General features: G+C 37.9%; 1 protein-coding gene across 2 annotated transcripts in view; it reads right to left on the bottom strand.

Annotated features, from left to right (window-relative positions):
• Window positions 1–24,408, bottom strand: part of LOC309394811 (solute carrier family 23 member 1-like) — a gene marked incomplete at its 5' end in the record, with an annotated part of 49,946 nt that overhangs the window by 18,420 nt on the left and 7,118 nt on the right. Inside the window, 3 exons of one of the 2 annotated variants that reach the window (XM_081958433.1) lie at window positions 5,450–5,607; window positions 8,652–8,810; window positions 9,898–9,967. In XM_081958433.1, coding sequence (XP_081814559.1) covers window positions 5,450–5,607; window positions 8,652–8,810; window positions 9,898–9,954 — 374 coding nt within the window. Of the gene's footprint in view, window positions 1–5,449; window positions 5,608–8,651; window positions 8,811–9,897; window positions 10,018–24,408 lie in introns of those variants that run through there. The other variant, XM_081958432.1, reaches the window with a different exon arrangement.

A 24,408-nucleotide genomic window follows, 5' to 3' on the forward strand; every position in this document is an offset into this window, starting at 1 on the left:
GGTTAGGGTTAGCCTCCAGATCCTTTATCATCCTTGTTGCTCTTCCCTTAAAAAAATGGATCTCAGCATCTTTTTTGTATCATGGTAACTAGAACTGGATGCAGTAATCCAAGTATAGCCTTACTAATGCAATATAGAAGGGTACTATCATTTTTCATGATCTTGATGCTATCCACCTGTTCATGCAGCCTAGGATTGCACTGGGTTTTTTTTTTGGCAGCTGCAGCACACTGCTAGTTCTTACTTAAGCAGTGGTCCACATGGACATCTATATCTCTCTCACAGGTTCTACTATTGAGGCAGGTACTGCCAATTCTGTACCTGTATGTGTGGTTTTTCATGCCTAGGTGCTGGGCTTTACTTTTCTCACCACTGAACTGCATTTTGTTGGATAGGGTCCAATATTCAAGTCTGTCAAGTTCCTTCTGAATCTTGACTCTATCTTCCAAAATGTTAGTAATTCTGCCCAGCTTAGTATAACCCACAAATTGGATGGGCATCCTTTCAATATCCTAATCTAGATCATTTATCAAGACATTGAAGAGTATTGGGCCCAAGACAGAACCTTGAGGTATCCCACTGCATGATTCACTCCATATAGATGTAGTTCTATTGAGGACTGCATACTGATTATCATGGATAAAATCTATCTGCAACTAGTCCTCACTAAATGATTGGTTACTTAGTGATCATTTGAAGTCACAATGGACCCCCCAAAAGGTATTTATGACCCAATTGTAAAGTTCTGATGATCTCATATACACACACACCTGCAGTTATATAATTGCATTTTGGGTACTTAGCAATTGACTTGCATTTACACTCATTTGTGTCCTGCAGTCATATGACCAAGATTTTTATGGTTTTTTTTTACAGGTTTCCAGAATGTATTTCTGGTTTCTGGCAAAAAAAAAAAAAGCCCATTGTGTTTAATAGATTTGGTTAATACCATGGTGTTTGCTTAATGAACAGTGCACAAAAGTAAATTTGGGTGCGGTCACATAGTAACCCATTTATTAACTGCCACAATCTTCAATTGTAATTCTTGGCTCAATTACAGTTAATGCACCAACTTTCTCCTGTTAGTATTTTTCTCTGAAATAGTTGTTACTAAGGCTAAACATTTACATCACATAGCCATTTAGATTTTAAAAAATCCCTCAAGAAAATAAATTTTTAAGGATTTTTTTTTCTTTAAAAAGACTAACAGGTGAAGAGTTTAACCATCCCCTTTCTTCTCTAAAGCAGAAGATCTATTTCTTAGGGCAGGTTGCAAAAACATAGCCTTGTAAGACTTGGTTAAATAAAGTACACTGTGTAACTTATTTGAGTCAAACTGAAATCAATCTTGTAAATTTGCTCCACAACACAAACTGCTCCTTTTTTCTTCCTTCCTAAAAGTCTTTTGATCTTAGTTCTCAAAGAATGTTCTGCAGAAATAAGGACATCATTGGAATGTGGAGGCATATTCAAATAATCTCTGTTTTTTAGCCCCTGGAGACACATTGTGCTATCATACAGTGACAAGAGGAGAACCCAGATCTCTCACAGAGGGATATGTAGGCTATGTAATTAAACTGGAATGTTGTCATGAATATGTCCAGCAGTCCCACACTGAATGGGCTCACAAAACACACTGATTTGGAGTCTGTAATGCAGTTCCATAGATACCTGCCCAGTACTTCGGATGTTGCAAAGAAACTGCACCAAAGACATACAAGGGCCACTAAACTATACATGTAAGGCATTTACTAGAATCTTCCAATTCACGGAAACTAAACAAGTAAATATTAGATTACATCTGGGGCATTCATTAAAGTTTCCCGGGTGTGGAGGAAATAGGATTCCTGAAAATATTAGCATTTTCATCTGTTCTCTTTCACTTCACGGTATGGTGTTGCTATTTTCTCAGGCTATTGAGAGAACTGTAAAGCAAAATAGTCTTAGCACAACAGAATTCATCTGTCTTTATAAGTTTATGTCATAGCTTCATAATCTGCTGTAGATCAGCTAAAACTGAATTTCACAGTGAAAGCCACAGCTTGGACTTATAATTTACAACGGAACTATTAGCTCATCCAACAGGGTTTGCTTTTTGCATACTTAATTCCCACCCAGGCTTCCAGTTTTCTAATGTGTTGGTTATTTGACCAACACATGAAATAAAATACATTTAAAAGTGCAAACATCACCAACTTAAAAAAATATATGTACAACAGCAATAATTATACCTAGAGAGTAAATCTCTCATTTTACCTCAAGGCTTTAGCACTGGGCTTTAAGTACAGCAGAAGAATCACTGTTTCATAACTGGTGTGTGATCACTATTCATGAGTCAGACCCATGATGATCTGGGGTAGGCCCACGGCTGCTAAAGTGGTCAAGAACTGCTGGGCTGCTTCTGAGGCCGAAGGGATGGCAAGTGGAAGCCCCTCAGCACCATTAAGTTGGGGTACTCCACTGCCAGCCCTGAGACAGTCTCCAGGAAGTCAGGCAGTAGGGAGGCTGGTGCACTAGCAACAATCCCAGCTGATCCCATAAGCCCAGCTTCAGAAGTTGAATCTCAATATTTTCTCTCTCATATTTTTGCTCAAATGCACAGACTAAATTAATGGCCAGACCCTGAAGGGTTAATTTGTTTCAGAGATGGAGCCTGGAGGAAATGGCAACAGCAACAGCACTTAGACTTAGATACCACTTCATAGCATTTTCTAAGCAATATGTAAAAGGCAACAATATGCAAAGCAAAATGCCTTTGTATATATGTTTGAAATCCCATTTACCATTTATCAAAGTTTATCTCAGCTCTCCTTGAAGTTATAAGATAAAATAAGATAACCTTTATTGTCATTTTTTACTGCATTCACACTGGCACGCATTCAAAATATCCCACACCCTTTTATTATGTGACCATTAGGAATCTTGTTTTTTTTTATATGACTTGTTATGCTCAGATTGATAACATTTTCAAAATGCATTTATTTATTTAAAACATTTTGTAGCTTCCCATTTTATAGCCATATCTGAGCAGCTCCCAATCAAAAGTTTAAACCCATAAATTACAGTTCTAATTACAGTACAACTATAAAACATTAATAATTAAAAACAACAAAAACCTGGCACCAAGTCAATATCTCTTATCTCAGCACCTGGGTGAAAAGATGTTCAGTTGTGTAAGGCTAGGCAGGTAGAGGCCTGCCAAACTTCAGGGGGCAGAGTGTTGCATAAGTCAGGGACTGCCATGGAAAAGACATGCTTTCTAGTTCCCATCAAGTGACAATATTTAGGGGAAGGGACTATGAATGTGCCTATCCTATCTGACCTGGAGGATCGGTAGTTTCTTTAGGAAGGGGCATTCCCACAGATAATCTGGTCCTGTGCCATAAGCAGCTTTAAAGGTGATGACTAGCACCTTGAATTGTACTCAGAAAGAAACTAGAGGCCAATATAGTTTGCACAATTTTTTTTTTACCCCAATGCTGGACAGTCTAGAATCATCTAAGAAGAGTATACTGTAGATACCTTGATTCAAAATTGTTGCAGTATAATGCATCATTTCAGATAACTTGAGGATATAAAGAGACAAACAGATAACACAAAAGGAGTTTTAGTAGTATATGAATTGAAAGTCTCTCCTAATTGTTGGGTGGTGTTCACCAATTTTGTTCCTCATTCTATAGCAGAGGCCAAGTCTCTTGTAAAGTATATTCTTTGCAGCTAAGTAAGCACTTGGCAAAACAGATTTAATATAGTAGCTGTGGATGTGGTTTGCAATTCCTAGCAGAATCAAAGGGGTTATTGTGAAATTGAAAATCTCCTGAGAGGGTGAGGAAGGGAAAGGAGTCTTAAATAAATTAGAATCTTGCTTTATCCTAAACAAAGGGCATTTGTGGCCGGTTCTGAAAGTTTCATTGTTGGGTAGAGGAAACACTGTTTCAGAGAATTATTCTGCTGTGTTTCTTCTCTTTCACTCTTAAAAAAATAAAGATGCATACAGAGCAGCACATGTCCCTTTCAAAAAAGTCTAATGATACTCTCTAAAAGTTGTCCAACTCTGAAGTTGCTTCATTTTGGCTAACCCATCTGTTCTAATGCTACTTGTCAGACTCCTAATATTTCATTTGGGGTTGTTACTTGGAACCCTGACACTGAGTTAACATTGCTATTTTTGTATCAGTTGTATCAGATATTGATATATCAAAGAATTTATAGAGTTGAAAATACATGTAGTCTTGACTTATGATCTGTCACTTAGTGACCATCCGAAGTTACCACCCCAAAAGGTACTTGTGATCCAGATTCAAAATTCCAATGGAAGGCTCCCTCCATAGTCATGTGATTGCATTCTAGGTGCTCGTATTTATGGCCATTTGCCCCAACCCATGGTCATGTGGCCACAATTTAAAACATTTTCTTTGCTGGAAATTAGTGTTTATTTTCAGTTTCCAGTGAAAATCTCCCATTGTGGACAATGAGCTTACTTAATTATCACAATGTTCCCTTAATGACTGCTGCAAAAAGGTCAGAAAACCAGGTCAGTCATGTGGATGCCTTGACTCATGGCAATCATGATGTACAACAGTAATGCTGGGTTTCTTTATTGCCATAAATCAAGGACTACCTTTAGCCATTTAGGCCTTTGAGTCTAATCCCAGTTTTGTGCATACTGTATATCCAAATTAAAGTTCCATCTCTAACCTTTTATTTCAATACAGCTACAATATATAATTTTCTGATTTGTTGACTGCTAAGTCAAGACACTGAGATATAACTTTTTGCTTCATTTGGCACAAGATTTAGAAAAGTCTCCCTAATAACATCCAAACAGAAGTCCAGATTATTTATTTCAAAGTATTCCTCAGTTAAATGAACTGGAAACATCTCCTCAGTCCGAAGAGCCTATTAATCTCAGGTATAAATGCATAGTTTAGCTAGGCTGTCTGCTCTGATTTTGTTTAGAACTGTGTGAGTGACTGTTGCTTTCCATTCTTTTCTTATGATTCTAGTTCCCAGTAAATTTGTGGTTGTAACTACAGATGTAGTTTCATTCATTTAAAAAAGGAAATTTTCATTAAAAATTTATTCACAGATAGTTGCCCAACTGCCCTTATGTTTCTTGAGTTTGTTAGTGCCAGCTTTTCACTAGAGATTCCGAAGTACTTTCCTTTATATTTTCCTAAGGCTGGACTGAAGGCAGAAACTCATGGTAGAATGACTAGAACCAAATCATCCAGATGGACTAAGGTGTGTCAGGAATTTCAGCTTGATTTGGACTCTATTTAATATACTTGTATTCCAAAATGATCCACCCTATAACCTTCCTTACATTTGCCTCTTGAGTATTAAAGGACAGCCATAACCTGATCTTTTATTTTTTTGGATGAAAAATTATAGCTATAGGGTAGATGTAATCAAAAAGAGACATCATGCTGTCGATATATATGACTACCTTACTCCAAAGATAACCTGAAGAAGAGTGCAGATCCCTGAGACGAAAAATATGGTGCTGATCAGGTGACTTTGTGTCAGAGTATCCAGCTCCAGACAAAGTGATTTGGAAAGGATGAGAGGAATTGCGACGAGACCTCCAAGTGCAGTCAGGTAATGCTAAGAAACAGAGAAGAGGGAAGAAATGCAATTAAGAGATAAAGAGTCCTGCTTACCAATTGTAATGGTGAATGCATAAAACAATACTTTTTTGTGTTATGGTGCCTATATTATAAAAGACCATCTTAAAGTATTATAAGGTCCTCCTCTTTTAAGTCTCAGATATGGTACCGCCAAACTTTTGATGTGATTTTTTTTAAAATTGTCTTTGTACTTTAGCCTGTTCTTGTTTTTATGATCAAGTTTAGTGTTTAAATTAGTTTACTGCTTTTGCAAGCCTCAGTGCATTTCACTATAAAGGAAAGTGAAGTTTAAATGCCTACAATTTAGAAAAAAAATAGAAGAGAAATCTTAAACTATCATAGAACCCAAGGCCACACCGGTTAGCTAGCATTCATTCTGCCTGACTTGACATTCTGACATTCCCTCAATTTGACAAAATCCATGTGCTGTTGCAGTAACCGATGACAATGAAATCAGGAAATATATCTACCAGAAGTCCTATTTGCAGAGAGCAAAAATGTATCTCCATTTCCCATCCAAACTATGCAATGGACTGAGTGGTCCATGTCTTTTGGGTGGCTTCTTTATTATTTTTATTATTTATTAGATTTGTTAGCCGCTCCCTCTCCACGAAGGGACTCGGGGCGGCGTACAATAAATAAAAAAGCACATATTATACAATTAAACATTACACGGAGGAGGTATAAAAATCACACAACAATCATTACAATACATAGAAATAGTAATAATAAGGTTAAAAATTAAAATACCCCAATATAAAATTACAAGTTTAAAAGATTGCCAGGAGGATTAAAATGGAACTAAGGTTGAGCCAAGCCGGCTAGTTGAAAAAGGTGGGTCTTTGAGTTCTGTCTCTTATCTTAGCATGGACAGAGGACAGATCTGACCATCTGCCAGAAGTCCTCTGTCCATATAAAAACTGACTCAAATAAATTTTAGCTGAGAAACCGATATCCATATTTCAACTCAAATGGCAGAAAGTACTTTGAAGGATGATGGGCTTTCCTTCATATAAGATTTTGAACCACAGGTAGATGTCCAATTATTGATTATACCATACAAATATTCCCAAGACTAGCAAGGTACTTTGCATTAGGTTAAATTCTGAAGTATCTCCCAAATGGAAGGTGATTCCTTGCAGAAATCTCTACATTGTGGATGTTCCTTTGCTTTTGAGCAGCTCCCAAGGAATTAAATTTAAACTATGCAATGGACTGCATACTGTGAAGGCCATACTGTGAAACAATAGGTGTTTTTCTTTTCATATACACTCCTGTGAATTGTTTGATAAGTTATTTGTGGTGTTTAAATTAGGTAATCACTTATGGAGTCCTTGGTGGAACCACTATTTGATTTTTGAAATACATTTACTCAGTTGAAACAATAAATTTACCGGTATTCAGTTGGAACCAGAATTGATTTAATTGTTTTGCTAACTTGAATTGCTTACATTTAATCTACCCAAACAATTTAGTGTCTTTAAGTTTGCTTCCTTCTCCATAAGTACACATTTTCTAATCCTGCTTAGGGTGTGATTAGCTATGTGGGTGGCATCTAGTGGCACGTTACCTCCAGAATGAGGAAGGTGTAGAACGGTGAAAACTCTAATAATGACTCCCCTATATTCCAGGTTCAGCTTTCACACTCAGGTTAGTGTGAAGAAGTGACTTATAACAGAAATCTGCTTCAAAGAATTGGCTAATAATGCTTTGCCTGTAAGCTGGATCTAATAATATTTTCTTCTTAAACAAGTGAAGTATTGTCAAAGACCTCAGGCAATGGAGAGATAGAACAGAAATCCCTATGCTCAGTTATGCAAGGCATGGCAGTTGTCACACTTCATTGCCTTAGGCAAAACTAGAGTTTCTCTTCTGGTGAAGATACACGGTCAAAAATAAGGGAACAACAATGAATTAGAAGTGGCCTCAGAAATCCAAAAATGTTTATTTTCTAAAATTTATTCATTAAGTTTATATGTTGTCCATCTCACTACTGAAGCGACTGACAGGATTTTGCACTAAGTTGACAGGAAAATCTCTGCTCCTATAAATTTCATACTTTGTAAGGGCACATAAAAGACTCCCAGATTCTTTTATATATTTATGTTTATATTTAAATATTTGAGGTAGAGGTTAAAGGTTGTGGACTGAAAACGAGGAGACCATGAATTTTAGTCCCATCTCCAGCATGATGCCAACTGGGTGACTTTGAACCAGTCCCTTTATCTCAGTCCTAGGATGGGGGCAATGGCATTCCTGAAAATCTTGCCAAGAAAACTGCAGGGAAGAGATAAATAGATAGATAGATAGATAGATAGATAGATAGATAGATAGATAGATAGATAGATAGATGATAGATATGATAGATAGATAAATAATGATATAGATAATGATAGATAGATAATGATAGATAGATTATGATAGATAGATAAATAGATAGATAGATAGATAGATAGATAATGATAGATAATGAAAGATAGATAGACAATGATAGATAGATAGATAGATAGATAGATGATAGATATGATAGATAAATAATGATATAGATAATGATAGATAGATAATGATAGATAGATAATGATAGATAGATAGATAATGATAGATAGATAGATAGACAATGATAGATAGATAATGAAAGATAGATAGACAATGATAGATAGATAGATAGATAGATAGATAGATAGATGATAGATATGATAGATAGATAAATAATGATATAGATAATGATAGATAGATAATGATAGATAATGATAGATAGATAGATAGATAGATAGATAGATAGATAGACAATGATAGATAGATAATGAAAGATAGATAGACAATGATTGATAGATAGATAGATAGATAGATAGATAGATAGATAGATAGATAGATAGATAGATAGATAGTAGGCAGTAGGCAGACACAGACTTTCTGACAGACATCCTTATATTGTGTTAGCTGACTCACATTTTTATTCACCTTTTTTCACAACATACCCCTACCAAGAATTCCCAGCTAACTTGTTCTTTGAAGATTTACCTGAATTCCCAGGAAGATGCAAAGATACCATGGAGGTATATCTGTGACAGTGTATGCCAGCTTGTTACCACCTTTCCTGCTGAAGTCTTCTGGTTTTTCTTCATAGTCTCGAACTGTAGCACCGTCTTCAGTGAAGTTGCAATGTTTACCATCATCAGTCTGCAGAAACAATGAACCTTCTCATACCAAGAGAATATATGACGTTCAGGGTCAACTGACACTAATCAAGTGCTTCATTACCATATTAACAAACCAACCTCCCACAAGAGGAGCTATATAAAAGCAGTATTACAAAGAACACCAACCCACTAGCAACCCAGAACATCAAGAAAAGGAAACAGACCATCTATACAACATCTTCCAATAAAATGAATACCCACGCAATTTTATCAAAAAATGCCTGACCACTCAAACAGCTACCAGACAGCTAATAGAAGCTATAAAAAAGATAACACTATCATGCATCAAAAACATGAAAACAACTATTACAAAACATAACAGCACTGTTGCACACACTCCAACTAACGCCCTCCAAAATATCTTAAGGAAATCAAGACTCAAAAAGAAAAAATATGCGTCATCCACAACATAAAAGGTAAAGTTTGTAACAGCCACTACGTAGATATCAATAGACACATAGAAATAAACCCCATTGACAAATAATGTAAAAGAGACAACAAAAATTTAAGAAGCAAATAAAAATGAAGGAAATAATTAAATTCAAACTATAAGTAAATAGCTATAAATGTAATACATAAACGGCATGTAGGAGTAGAAGAAGAAAGAAAGAACGTGCAAAAGGCTATAAAATTTCCTTTGATGAGAAGTGGTATTTAAAAAAACCTCCAAACATATAATGTGAAAGCCTCTTAAATTTTAACATTATATTTGTCACAGTTTGCTCTATTTCAGGTAGACTGTGAATAGCAAGTAAAAAAACAAGAAGGAAATGATTCATAGTGAATTAATAACCTGACAAAAATAGGAAGAACGGCACATATTAAAATTTCTCCTACTTTTTTCCAGAATAAGAAAAGGGAAATACAAGCAGCAAATGTTATAGCTTAGATTTGAATGTGCTAAATACCCTTCTGTTATATCTCAGGAGGAAAAGCATATTTTTACAATAAATGGATCAAGTGATCGCATGACACCCGCTATTGTCCACCTCATTCTTGCTGTTTATTTTATGTGATTGAAACTCTTTTATACAGATATTTAATTTAAAGTGAAAATATAAACTTACAAGAAAAGTGGGATTGTCTAATCCATTTGCTTCTTTTCCAGCGTTGGTTATCTCCATTTCATGGGACGTCCTTGAATAAAGCAGAGAGAAAGCGGAGATGAGGCACCAATCAAACATCATGTTTGGCACTCTGAACAACAACAAGTTGCCAGAATCCAAATTTCATTTCCAGGCATTCATGTGAGAGTAACTATAGAGTAATTCCTGCTTCCCTAGCCTGCCGAAATCATTTACTCATGTTCAGCTCAATTACACAGCAGCATAAGGCTTTGAAAACTTTAAAAAAAAACATTATCCTGCTTGAGCAATAATGGATCAGTAACTGAAAGGGGGATACTTTCTGCCAATATCATGGATTTCCAATAGCAGATCTATTGATCATTCTTTTCCTATACCAAAAAAGTTTCATACTGAATAGCGAAATTTGTCTACTTCTTAGACTACATATTATTATTACAGGTAGTGCCCGACTTACAACCATTTTAGTCACTGTTCAAAATTGCAATGATACTGAAAAAAGATTTCTTACAACCAGTCCTCGCATTACATCCATTGTACCATTCCCATGGTCACATGATCAAAGTTTGGATGCTTGACAACAGAGATGTATTAGTGATGGTTGAAGCATCTCAGGGCCACAGGATTGCTGTTTGAGAACTTCCCAGCCAGCTTTTGATAAGGAAAGTCAATGCAGGAAATGATTCACTTAATGACTGTGATGTGATTCATTTAACAACTGCAGTGATTCATTTAACAACTGTGGCAAAAAAGGTCATAAAATTAGGCCCAACTCATTTGCTTAGCAACATAAATTCTTTTTTTTTGCAATTTTTTAAAATTTTCATTAAACAAACAACACACAAAAAGAATCATCTTACATTACATCTTGTAGAAAGTGTGTCAATTGGTTACAAATAACTTTCGTGCATCTCTTCCACAGTCATTGCTTATATTCGTATCAGATATCAAAAATTCTTTATGAATCTTACTGTCAACTTAGCGTAATTCTCATTTGACTAAAGTTGTTTTAACGTCCTTTTGCCTAAAATAATCCATAGTTAAAAACACAACCACCTGGTGGCATTTCATTAGTTATTACAAAAATCATCCAATAACCTTAAGCCTTTATAACATATTCTAAATAAAGATTAGTTAAAGTTTCTAAGCCTTTTTTTTCAAGTCACTGTTTGCAATTTATATCCAAATTCCTTATGTTAAACCAGTATATATGTATATCATTAACTATATTTCTTATCATTTCATTATTATCATTAATATTTGTTAACAAAATCATTTACTATTTATATCCAACTTCCTCACATCCAGCCAACACAAAAATGTACCTTGTTGCCATTATCAATTATTTATTTAACATAGCAATCTAAAAATTACTAAATTACTACTTACTAATCACCAGACTTAGCTACTTTTTTATTATCAACTTTCATATATCAACCTGTGTCCTTCCAATAGGCATATAGTCTTATTTCTTTTGCCATTTGTGGAATTAATCTTCTGTTTCTTTCCTTAGTAAAGTTTTTATAGACATCTCTCCGCACCTTGTTACTTGTTGCATCTATCGGGTAATCTCAGCCCCCTCCATTTGCTACTTTAATTAATTTATCTTTCGTTGTTGATCGTGCTTCTGGTAAGGTTTCTCTCCTTAAAATAATCATTTTCCCCTTTTTTCTTCTTCTGTGCCTTGAAATTTGGGGTAGAGCTCCAGTCCATCAAATTCCCTTTTCCATACTCCTATTTTTTCGCTTTCAACCACATTCACTCCACAAATCAAATCATCAGTGTTCTTATCTTTGTATTCATTTTTCTCTTCATTTTTTGGTGCTCCATCTCCATCATTTTTTTCTAGTAAATACTCTATCTTCTTCTCAATTCTCCCAGTTACCTCCAGTAAATTTTGAATTCCATCCCAAATATTTTGCAAAATTAAAGTTTCCTCTTCTGAAAATTGATCCATATTTCCAAATTGTAAATTGCTGCCATTCTAGCTTTCCAGACTTTTTATATATATTTAACTTAAACGCAAGATCATTTGTAATCTTCACAAGAAGGGGGTTCTGTTTTTTCCCCCTCTCCCAGTGCCGATAAAGCTCTCAAAGGATACCTGTGTAAACAGTTCGTGCCCTTGGCTCTTATCACTTTTAATTACGGAACTTTGAAGCACAGAAACAATGATCAAAGGAGAAACAGGAGAAAATGCGCAATTTCAGAAACTCTAGCCTCTAGCCTCCAAGCGGCAGTATTGCTTCCTTTCACTCTCCAATGTTGTCTTGGGCTTAAGGGAAACAAAGTTCTTAAATGGAATTTAATAGCAAATAGCAGAAATTTTTGTTAAAATAGAGGAGGAGATTTTAATCCTTAAGTTAAAAAGTAAAGCAACAAAAAATAGAAGAAGAAAAACTGGTCCGTTCACTTTAAAAAGAGGAGAGAGAAAAAAGTTGCGAGCACTTCTATCTGCAAAGTATAATTACAAAAATAAAAAAATAAAAAATATATACTATCCAAAACAATCCAATGCAGGTTAATTTCGCCGCTTACTTCTTCTGCTTAAGGATTTAATTTAACTTAAAAAAGAAATTTTGGGGGGGGCAGTCTTTTTCAAAACAGAAAGGATTCCTCACCAAATGGACACACTTTCTCTTTCCACTTTCCTTCCGTTCCGGAGCTGTCCCAAATCCATCAGCTTAGGCTGCCTTTTGTCGCCAGCTTGAAAACCTTCTCTTGGATCGAGCAGGGACTTTGCGGGGTCCCTGAGATCAGCAAGATGTAGTCTTCCTGTTCACCATCTCTTTGGGACAGTTTAGGACCTATTGGACCACCCAGCGGCAAAAGTATCCACGGCAATCTTGGGGCATCGAGACCACACGTTGGTTCCTCCTTTAGCAACATAAATTCTGATCCCAATTGTGGTTGTAACTTGAGGACTACCTGTACAACTATGATGATTGTTACTATTTTATAAAGCACATTTGCTTAAATGAAAAAAGGAAAGAAGTGTTAAAACTAGCTTCCTTAATTAAATCCTATCTTTGCTGTACTAGAAATAATATTATTGTCTTATCAGGCTAGTAAACCTTCATTTTTACTGTTACTGCCTTTTTATTGGCCTTCTACATGCTTATTAAATACTACTTTCTTCCTCCATCCCAAAACCCATATAAATTCAGTTCTGTTTTACCAATTCAAAAATATATATACCTATGGATATATTGTGTAATGTAGTTGTAATTGCAATGTAAATGTAATTGTACTATTTGTTCTGAGGTTTTAACAATGAAAATGAATGTTTTATAGATAAATTAGAAGTAATTATATGAGATGAATAGAAATAATGGGTGTTACTTTAATTTATTTATTATTATTATTTGCATCCCATCTCACCAAAGGCTACTCTGGGCAGAAAATGTAAAATTACAACAATTGAAAATTTAAAACTTACTAAAAAAAAACCACAATAAAACAATAAAAAACAATGAAAGTACAGCAATATTAATTAAAAGATGGCGGAGAGGGAGCAGGATGCACAGGAGGGCGGTGGGGTTTGCTATTAGCCCAATAACCACCTCCATGTGATGCTCTCCTTTCTCACCCAAAACTGTGTAGATATATAGGACTAGAATTCCTATCAATAGCAACAATATTTAAAATTGTAGCCAAATACATTCATAAGACTAGATTGGAAACCCAATATACATTACCTCAATCTGCAAATATATTTTTTCTCCAAACTCCAAAATAAGCACCAAAACACCTAGATAGCACAAGATTACTGGAACCCTAATATAAAGTAGTGTTAGATTTGTTCAATAATATAAAAAGTCAGAAGTCTGCACTTAAAAAAAACCTTCACTGGTGTTATGAAACAAGTTAAACATAATTCTAGCTAATAATGACAGCGATTGTTGTTGTTAGTTGCAAAATCGTGTCTGATTCGTCGCGACCCCATGGACAACATTTCTCCAGGCCTTCCTGTCCTCTTATCATCCTCTGGAGTCTTTTAAGCTCACGCCTACTGCTTCAGTGGCTCCATCCAGCCACCTCATTCTCTGTCGTACTAAATCATATGGATAGCAATTGAAAGCATAGTCAGCTAGTCACCTTTCTGATATTTAACAACAGTTATGAAGACTCTACCTTGTGTATGAATCCAAAAGCTGAAGATCACTTCTTCCATCTCCAAAGTTAAATATCTATCCTTCCCTGTTTTTACAGGTTTATGGGATGGCTTTAGTACAGATTTTCTTCAAGCACATTACTTATTAATCATGAATAATTCACTGTGTAACTAACATTTTTGATCAATAGTTCTCTCAAGCATGGTATGTTGTGTCTCTACAATTATTAATGGAAGCATACCCTGCCTGGAATTACTGTCTTTGACATTTTGCCCTGTATTAACTCAAGAAGTTCTTTTTAGTTACTGTGTTCGGACATCACACTAATCATGGGTTATTGTAACACAAACTAACCTAGCTTCCCCCACAGCAAAGCTGCATATCAAACTGGTTTGCCACTGGTTGTACGTTGCTATTCATTTCATGTACAGCCAACAAACTGATTACTTGAAAAATAGAGATGACGTAAAAATAGAAACTATAAGAACGGTATTAAGTAATGAATGATGCCTAGAGACAGAAACCAACAACAAATAAAATAAATTTGCACCCGAAGTCTTAGGCAAGTAATCAATACTCAAACCAGCCAGACAGGTTGTAAGCCCCAGCAGCAGCTATTTCAGAATGAATACTCCGCTCAGATATTTATATTATATAACTGCCATTATTTCTGAGAAAAATCCCAGAAGATGAACAGAAAAAAAAGCAGGAAAAGGAAAGGATGAGTAAAAGAGTGAATTCTGTTTGTGTGCTTTGACCACATGGCCATCTCATCCCAGTTTATTATGAGGAGTCCAAAAAGGGCACCCGCTAGTTCTAGGGGTTTAAGAAGGTGATAATTGTTAGATTGGGTAATGAAAGGCACAAAAGATAGTGAACAACAGCTCTTTATTTAAGTACATGCAAACATCCACTAAGGAAATGGTCGGACAGCTCCCCTTTTAAATGGGAGCTGCCAGACTTCACAGCCAATCAGGTTATCCTCTGTTCCCGCTGGCAACAGAGGACCTGAGTTGAGACTTCTATTGTCTAGCAGCCAGGGGGGAAGTATCTAACAATAATCATGTAAGACAATATGAGTTTCAATAGTTTCACTTTCAGACCTTTTTAGATCATTAGACCTATCTTTTAAAACCTGGGCAACTTGAGATATATAAATTTGTATGCGCAGGATTCTCAAGAACAGCAATAAAGACTGGAAATTTGGGGATGGGGATTGAATCCCTCATGACTGGAGGTTTAGGAAAAGAAGTGCTAAACAATCACAGTTCATCTCCATAACAAGGCTATTTACTTTGGAGTACTTCTGATTTCTCTGATAGATTATGAAAATTACTTCTACTGATAGTACTACTGGGTAGTTTTAGGAGAAAATATGTCTTAGAAAGAAATGACTAGAATATAAACAGAATTTTAATTTTCTATTATTTTAAGGATTTGTTAATTTTATTTGTATGGTTTATATGAAACTATCATTTATTGTCAGGCCTTTTGAGTAGAATAGAATAGAATAATAGTGTTTGGAAGGGACCTTGGAGATCTTCTAGTCCAACCCCCTACTCAGGCAAGAAACCCTACACCATTTCAGACAAATGGTTATCCAACATCTTTATCCACATTGCTAGAAGTGGTACATCAAGCAATCTTAATTTGAAGATAATAATCATCAATACCCTGACTATTACATATTTATATATAAAAATCTGTGTTCTCTGATAAGCAACGGACCTTGAGCTTTTCAGTTATTTTTCTAGTCATTGCGAAAGCAATTACAATACTCAAAAGAAACTGTTACAACATTCAGCAAACAAAAATCCTTTGGGAGGTGAAGAAGCCACAAGTAGCCAATATAATTATAACTGAGTAATTTATTGGGCAAGACACAGCCTGAGTCTAAAACAGTGGTTCCCAAACTTTTTCAGTCCACCGCCCCCTTGGTGCTACAAACTGATCCTCAGTGCCCCCCACCCAGTGGTGGAATTCAATTTTTTTTACGACCGGTTCTGTGGGCATGGCTTGGTGGGCGTGGCTGTGGGAGTCATGTGACTGGGCGGTTTGCATGAAGGAATAAAGATAGTAAAACAGTAAAATTCAAAACTGTAACAATTAATTGCATATTTATTCAAAATCCAATTTAAAAACCTTTGTAGTTAGTTAATTCAACAAAATTGTTGAACGTGATCCAGTGATACCAGGTTTTCAAAGTCTGATAGTCCTTTATCAAGAACCTTAGTAACTAGTAACTTAGTAAACTTAGTAAAATTTAGTAACTACTTCACTGTTCAGTAAATTCTTAATGTGATGGAGGGGCTTGATGAAGTGATACCAGTTTCCCAATGTCTGGTTTTAAGTCACTTAGCAGGAGTCTTAAATCACCACATTCAGTAATCTGGAGTCATTTTCTTTGCTTGGAGACCACACTGAAGCCACATTCCACCAAATATGATGTTGGAAATGCAACAAGGAGCTTCTTAACCACTGTCCATAGTGCAGGATAGCGATCAGAAATTTCTTTCTGTAACCAAAACTCTTGGTACGATTTCTTGAACTTTGGCTTCAGCTCAATGTCACCAACATTTGCTTGAATTATTTGATGAGATTATTGCATGGTACCTAGGGATTCCCAATATGGAAAGTGAGAATGGGAACATTTTAACAGATCTATATGTTCTTGGGTTATAATTTTCACTAAAGATCCATGGGGATCGAAAGGGAAATATAGACAATGGAGTCCAATCCCCCTCCTCAACAGTTTGGAAGCAAAGAATAACTCTAGCAAAATGTAGCCTTTTACCTCTTTGGGGAATCATCATTTTTAAAATTATTATTATTATGATGATTTTTTATTTTTCCCAATACAACTCATGCAAAGGGTCATCCACAATTACATTACATTTTCCACACTCATATTTGTGATTCCTTATAACTTCTTTAAACTAAACATTTTTAGTACAAATCAACGCATTGACATATATATCACCAATGCAGTTTCCTATCTCTTCCATTGACATAATTAACACCTTATGTATTGAATACAAGTATATCAAGTATAGGTTAAACATGAATTGAAAAACATCTAATTCAAATGTATAAGCTGTGAATTTATTATATAATCACAGGCAAACATTGCACTTATGCCTAAGTCCTCTACCCACGCACATTATAAGACAGATAAAACTATCTTAGCTGGCTGTTGTAAATATTACTCTGCTAATTCAACAAGAAATGCTACTGCATGAATCCTTAATGCAGACCACAGCTAAAAGTGATTTTAGCAATTTTCTTCCCAAGTTAATTCAAAATGTATATCCAAATGTTCCTCTTATTTTTTCCCCAAGCACTAGGGAGGATTATATTCAAAACCACACACTTTTGCTGCGTTTGTGTGTGTCTGTGTGTGTGTGTGTATGTTTGCTTGCTTGCGTCTGGTCTCCAGAGTCAGAAGGGCCGGTTGGGACCCCCAGAAGTCATCTAGTCCCATCCCAGACAGCGCCCCCCGGCCCCACATTCCCCAGCCCCACCTCCTCTGGGAAGGCTCCGGTGGGGGGGCAATGCGGAGCCCCCACCCCTTCTGCTGCTCTCCCCCACCCTTCACTCTTACTCCCTCCCTCTCTTCGCAGGCCAGGCGGCCGCAGCGCTACTGGGACGGTGAGCATGGATGGACCGTCGCCCCGGGGAGGGGAGGTCTGGCCGTCAGCAAAGGGCTTCTGCTGAGGCACCCCATGCAGGCAAAATAGCGAGCGAGCGAAGGAGGATCAGGCAGGGCACCGAGGCCCCTTTGCCTCCCACTTTGTCTTGATGAGGTGGCTGCAGCTGCCGGGCGCGGACGGATGGAGGTAGCCAGAGCGGCCCGGGCAGGCGAGCAGGTGAGCGATGGAGGATCAGGCAGCTCTCGCTCGCCCACCCCCCCGGGCTTCCCCGCCGCTCTGGCTATCTACGTCCGTCCGCACCCGCAGCTGCAGCGACCTCATCAAGGCAAAGTAGGAGCGAAGGGAGGCGAAGTGGCCTCCCCTTGATCACTCGCTCCCCCCGCCTGTCCGCACTATGCTAGCCCTGCGCTCACTGATTGGCTGGCTCACCAATCGTCCCGCCCACCTCTAAGAGCCCTATCTATAGAAAGCCAAGCAGAAAAAAAGATAACTGGGTTTAGATAGGGCTCTTAGAGGTGGGCGGGGTGATTGGTGAGCCAGCCAATCAGTGAGTGGGCAGGGCTAGTATAGTGCAGATGGGCGGGGGGAGTGAGCGATCGAGCAGCTTCTGGATGGGCGGGGGTGAATGAGCAAACTGGTTCTGAATGACTCGCTAGAGGAGGCGACCTCCAGCACTCCTCTGCCACCCCCCTGCCTCTTACCGGCCCCCTGCCGCCCCCCTTGCCTCTTACCGCCCCCCTAAGCCATCTCACCACCCCCTAGAGGGCAGTACCACCCACTTTGGGAACCACTGGTCTAAAATGTATCATAAATATAAAACAGTTACCAATTGATAATTGCTTGGTTATGGATGAAGGTCCACTTAATCTCAAAGTACTTGGTTGGTTTACCGTTTTCTTACCAAAGGAAAAGAAAAAAAAATAGTCATAATATTGATACAATGAGAAAATTATGGGTGCAATCTTGAATAAAGTGACAAAATGTGTCTAGGGAACATTAGGAAAAATCACAACATAGAAAGCGTGTGAGGTGGGGAGGGAGAAGAGACAGATTTTATTGCGGGTGGGAGGAACCCAGGCGGAGCAGGCAGTTCTGCTTGCTGTTTCTTTTACACAGGCTTTTGCTTTGCTATGTTCTGGGCATGAGCTTTCCGGGGTTTTCAGCTTCTCGTTTTCGGACTTTGCGTGTGCCGGTCTTCTAAACGCCCGGGGCCCCAAGTCTTTCCTGGGGGAGAGCCTCACCGGCTTCCTGCGCTGGGGACCATGTCGGAGATTCGGAGTGACGGGGAGAAGAAAGAGATGCTGCTGGAAGGCGGCGACGGCGCGTACCTGGAAGAAGGACAGTGCGACTCGGGTATAGATTTTATCGGTTCCCTGCCTGGCCAGCCTGGGGAAGCGGAGCCCCGGTCCCCGGCTGCTGCCGGAAGGATCCCGCTGGATAAAATCCCTGGAACTCCCAGTCAGGGAAAGAGGAGCCGGCAGACGAGAGGCTTGATTCGAGTTACGGTTCTTCCTCTATTGTGGAGTCCTTAACTGGGCTGCAAGGGGAGCCGAACCTTGAGAAGGAGGAGGAGGAGGAGGAGAGGCTCAGGCAGCAGCTGCTAAAGACCCTTGATTTCCTATCCGAGGACGGAGACATGTTACTGCACCTGGCAATCATCCGCTGTGTGCCATCTATTGCGTCCTTTTGCATTGCCCAAATGCCTGTGGAGGTTTTGGAATTCCAACATAGAAAGTACAAAGGAAGAGAGTGTATCAAAGATAACAAGTTTCCCATACGATGGGAATGGACACTTGTAACGGCTCTTGGGAGTATTAAAATTAGTTTTCTTATCTAAGACTAGCATGTAGAATGGTCCTCTGATCCAGTAAAACTGCTTATCAGAAATATCTTGGCCTTTTATATTTTAGTGGCAACTATTCTCTGATGTAACAAATATCAGTACTATATTGTACTGTAATAAAAGAATAATACTTAATTATTATGAAGATTCACCAAACTCATGAGGAGGATCTTGGTTTAACCTAGGTAAAGATAAGCAGTAGAATGACTGTAGCAGTCATGAAAATGGTGAGCAGCTTTTCCTTGTTTGAGAAAGGCACATAGAATACTAGAATAGTCCAAGGCAAACATCACTAATTCAATGGTTCTTCACATGCACACTCCTTAGAGGAATTCAGCTCACATTTTATCCTCACTACAAGAAATATGTAAGATAGTGGAACAAAAGAAAAGGATTGTAAAACTACATAAATGACTACAGAAACAGCCAAATTAGTATAATCAAAACCAGACATACAGACCTAGAATAAGTTTATGTTAGCTCAGCTACCTAAGCCATTAATCCAATGGTATAATTTACTGATGATGAGCTTCAAACCTTTGAAAATTCTTTGCTTTCTGTATTAAAACTGTTGCTACAATACCACTAAAGTCTGTTTATATGCTATGAACAGGGAGAAAATTGAAATAACAGAAAAAAGTTAAAGTTTAACCAATTCAATTATTACATTCTAATCATCATTATGAAGATTATTTTATACAATAAGATAACATAAGAAATTACTGATGGTGAAAAGAGCAGATTGTGTAATAATTCTAGTCAAATTAATATTAACAAGCAAAAATGAACCTAGAATGGCAATAGCAATGTGTCAACAATGAGACAAAATGCAAAGGTTACAACTGAAGAACTAGAGTTATACCTTATTACTTCACTTGGAAGTAATAAGGTAACATTTTATTACCAGTCTATGGAAATAAGATTGGCATCGCTTGCATATTCCTTTATAGACTAGCGATGAAGAGAGACTCCATTTAGAGCACAACCCAAGGCCACTTGCCCAGCCCTCAAATAAGTCTATGGTAAAGCTTGGGCCAAAATGGCAGGGACCTAACAGAGGCAGAAGAGATTAAGAAGAGGTGGCAAAATTACACAGAACTTTACAAGAATGAGGTTAACGTCCCTGATAACCATGATGGGGTGGTCACTGACCTCAAGCCAGACATTCTAGAATGTGAAGCCAAATGGGCCTTAGAAAATCTGAGCAACAACAAAGCTAGTGGAGGTGACAGTATTACAGCTGAGCTATTCAAAATCGTAAAAGATGATGCAATAAAAGTGCTACGCTTAATTTGCCAGCAAATTTGGAAAACTCAACAGTGGCCACAGGATTGGAAAAGGTCAGTTTACATTCCAATTCCAAAGAAGGGCAATGCCAAAGAATGCTCAAACTACTGCACCATTGCACTCATTTCACATGCTAGTAAAGTTATGCTCAAAATCCTACAAGCTAGGCTCCAGCAGTATGTGGATCGAGAACTACCAGAAGTACAGGCAGGATTTCAAAGAGGCAGAGGAACTAGAGAGCAAATTGGCAACATATGCTGGATCATGAAGAAAGCTAGGGAGTTCCAAAAAAACATCTACTTCTGCTTCATTGACTATGCTAAAGTCTTTGATTGTGTGGTTCACAACATATTGTGGCAGGTTTTTAAAGAGATGGGAGTACCAGACCATCTTATTTGTCTCTTGAGTAATCTATACGTGGGTCAAGAAGCAACAGTGAGAACTGGACACAGAACCACTGATTGATTCAAAATTGGGAAAAGAGTCTGTCAAGGCTTGTATACTGTTGCCCTGCTTATTTAACTTATATGCAGAACACATCATGAGAAAGGCAGGGCTAGGTGAATCAACAGTTGGAATTAAGATTGACTGGAGACATATCAACAACCTTAGATATGCAGATGATACCACAACCAAGTGAAGAGGAACTAAGGAGCCTCTTGATGCAGGTGAAGAAGGAGAATGCAAAAGTTGGCTTGAAACTTAACATTAAGAAAAGTAAGATCACAGCATCCAGCCCTCTCAATTCCTGGCAAATAGATGGGGAAGAAATGGAGGTAGTGACAGATTTTATTTTCCTGGGCTCCAAGATCACCGCAGATGGGGACTGCAGCCAAGAAATTAAAAGAGGCTTGCTCCTGGGGAGGAAAGCTATGGCAAATCTAAACAGCATACTAAAAAGCAGAGACATCATCCTGTCAACAAAAGTGCGTATAGTCAAAGCTATGGTTTTCCCGGTTGCAATGTATGGCTGTGAAAGTTGGACCATAGGAAAGGCTGAGCGCCAAAGAATTGAGGCCTTTGAACGATGGTGCTGGAGAATACTCCTGTGAGTCCCTGACTGATCAAACCAGTCAGTCCTAGAGGAGATCATCCCTGACTGCTTTTTAGAAGGCCAGATCCTGAAGATGAAACGCAAATACTTTGGCCACCTAATGAGAAGGAAGGACTCAGTGGAGAAGAGCCTAATGCTAGGAAAGATTGAGGGCAAAAGAAGAAGGGGACAACAGAGAATGAGGTGGCTGGATGGAGTCACCGAAACAGCAGGGGTGAGCTTAAATGAACTCCAGAGGATGGTAGAGGACAGGAAGGCCTGGAGGAATGTTGCCCATGGGGTCGCGATGGGTCGGACATGACTTCGCAACTAACAACAACAACAACAACAAAGCCTGGAGACTGTTTTCTTTTCTTTTTTTATAAACAAAATTTTATTAATTTTTAAGAAAAATAGACAAGGAAAGGGGTAGTGGAATAAGTTACAAATTTTGGCAGTTACAATATGCAGGAGGTGGTCCCTCCCCCCGTACTCATACATTTCATTTATTAATACATTAGATTATTACAAGTCAATGGTATTCTGTCAGCATATAAACTTTTATCTTCAAATAATTTCAATCATTTTACATCAAACAGATTTTCTTGTTCATTTTTGTGATCTGAGTTTTCTCGACGTTGCCCCTTCTCCCCCCGCCAGCAGAGCTCCGGCCCCTCCCGTGTCCTGTGTGTCTGGTGTAGTATCATCAGATTTGTCTAGGAGGGCTTTATTTTTTTCCATAAAGGCCTGAGCCTCTATGGTTGTATTGATTCTAACTCTTGTGTCCTCCCAGAAAATTAACATACCTTCAGGCATCAACCATTTGAACCACACCCCTTTCTGGTATAATTTCTTCGCTAATAGCGAATAGTTTTTTCTTCTCTCTCTCACTTTCTTAGGGATCTGTTTCAGAATGGTTACTTCTCTGTCCTGGTATTTTAATGCTTGCCCCCTTTGTGCACTCAGAATCTCATCTCTTGTAGTCTTTCTAAGGAATTTAATGTGTACCTCCCTTGGAACATTATGTGTTCTAGCTTATGCTGAATTTACTCTATAAACCAGGTCCATGTCCCACCCCATCTGTTGTTTGTCTTTTTTAATGTATTCAGCCAAAAGGTTTATCATAATGTCCCTAAAATCTTCATCATCTGCCTCAATCACATTTTGAAACCTGAGGAAAAAGGACATTCTTTCAAATTCCATTTTAATCTGGTGGTTCTCTAACTCTTTGTTCCCTTTCTGCACCCCCCCTACCTCCCCCCTCATCTCAGCCGTCTCCTCCTCCAAAAGATCCAGTCTCTGTGAGTTATTAATCGCCCGGTCTTGGTTCTCTCTAAGCTGTTACGAGGCAGGGAGTCCAAGCAGATAGAAACCTTTTCTATATTCAGCTCCTGGCAATAAAGTAGTAAAGTCCTTTGTTCCAAGCCCAGAGTCCAATGTAACAAGAGATTTATCTGAGTGCCACGGAGACAAAGACAAAATGCCTGAAGTTTCTATGGGTGGAGTCACGTTTCAGTGTCCATGAAGACAACGGAAGTATGCCATCTTGCCCTGCCAGCTGCCTGGAGACTGTTTTCAAAGGTTTCAAATAGCACCTTTCAAGGAATGTCCAAGTTTCAGCTGCTGGGTAGCAGAGTTCTGCAGTTATTTATATCTCTGACCCCTTCCTCTCTTTTGTTTATTCTTAACAGTGAATATAAGATGATCCCCAACTCACACATTATTATTTAGAGGAAAGACCTTTTGTCCTGCTATTCCTACTTTTTTCAGTGTGGTCAGATGGCATGACGTTAAAAGGTCAAGTAAAGCCTTGGATTGGATAAATTGAACACCTTTGCTTTAAAGTAGTCTTCAGAATGTTCAACCTTATATTTACTGACTAAAACCACAAATCTTGAAAAGTATGTAGTCAACGTATAGAAAAACATTACTTAACATTACTTAATTAAAAACATTACTTAATTTGGAACATCAGAGATTCTTAAGCTTGGTGAGGTCATCATTCATGGGCACTATTTGAGTCAGCCTACAATGGTTGTTAATTTGGGTTAAAACATGACATCAGCCACAGGTGTGAGCTTTGACTGCCTTGACAGAAACATAGTAGTGAAGAGGTCCTAGAAAACATTAAATCCCTCACTCAGGGCAGAAAAACTTCTTCAATTTCTTATTTGTATGTTTATTTTTACTTCTGATTCAATGGGTGAAGTTTATAAACATCCTTCAGTTTCAGTTTGTTGTGGCATTTGCCTAATAAAGTAGATAAGATCTTACCTGAGTTTCTTATTCAAATATTTAGATGGATATAATATACATTTCTCCACCTAAACACTAGTTGGAGAGTCAACAGAAACTTCCCACCTCATAATTTGTGATTTCTGTTTTGTGTGGCTGTCAGGAATTAAGGTGTAAAGGAAAAGAAACAGGTGAAGTGCAGGATCTAAAACTTGTGAGAACATTAATTATTTTGTTCTATTCTATTTATGAATGTATTTTTATTCCAGCAACATTAAGGTGAAATATGCTGCATTTCAGGCAATATTTTGACTAGCACTAAATAAATCC

This window comes from Natrix helvetica (assembly GCF_964273705.1).
Source record: "Natrix helvetica genome assembly, chromosome: 6".
NCBI classification, from domain to species: domain Eukaryota; kingdom Metazoa; phylum Chordata; class Lepidosauria; order Squamata; family Natricidae; genus Natrix; species Natrix helvetica.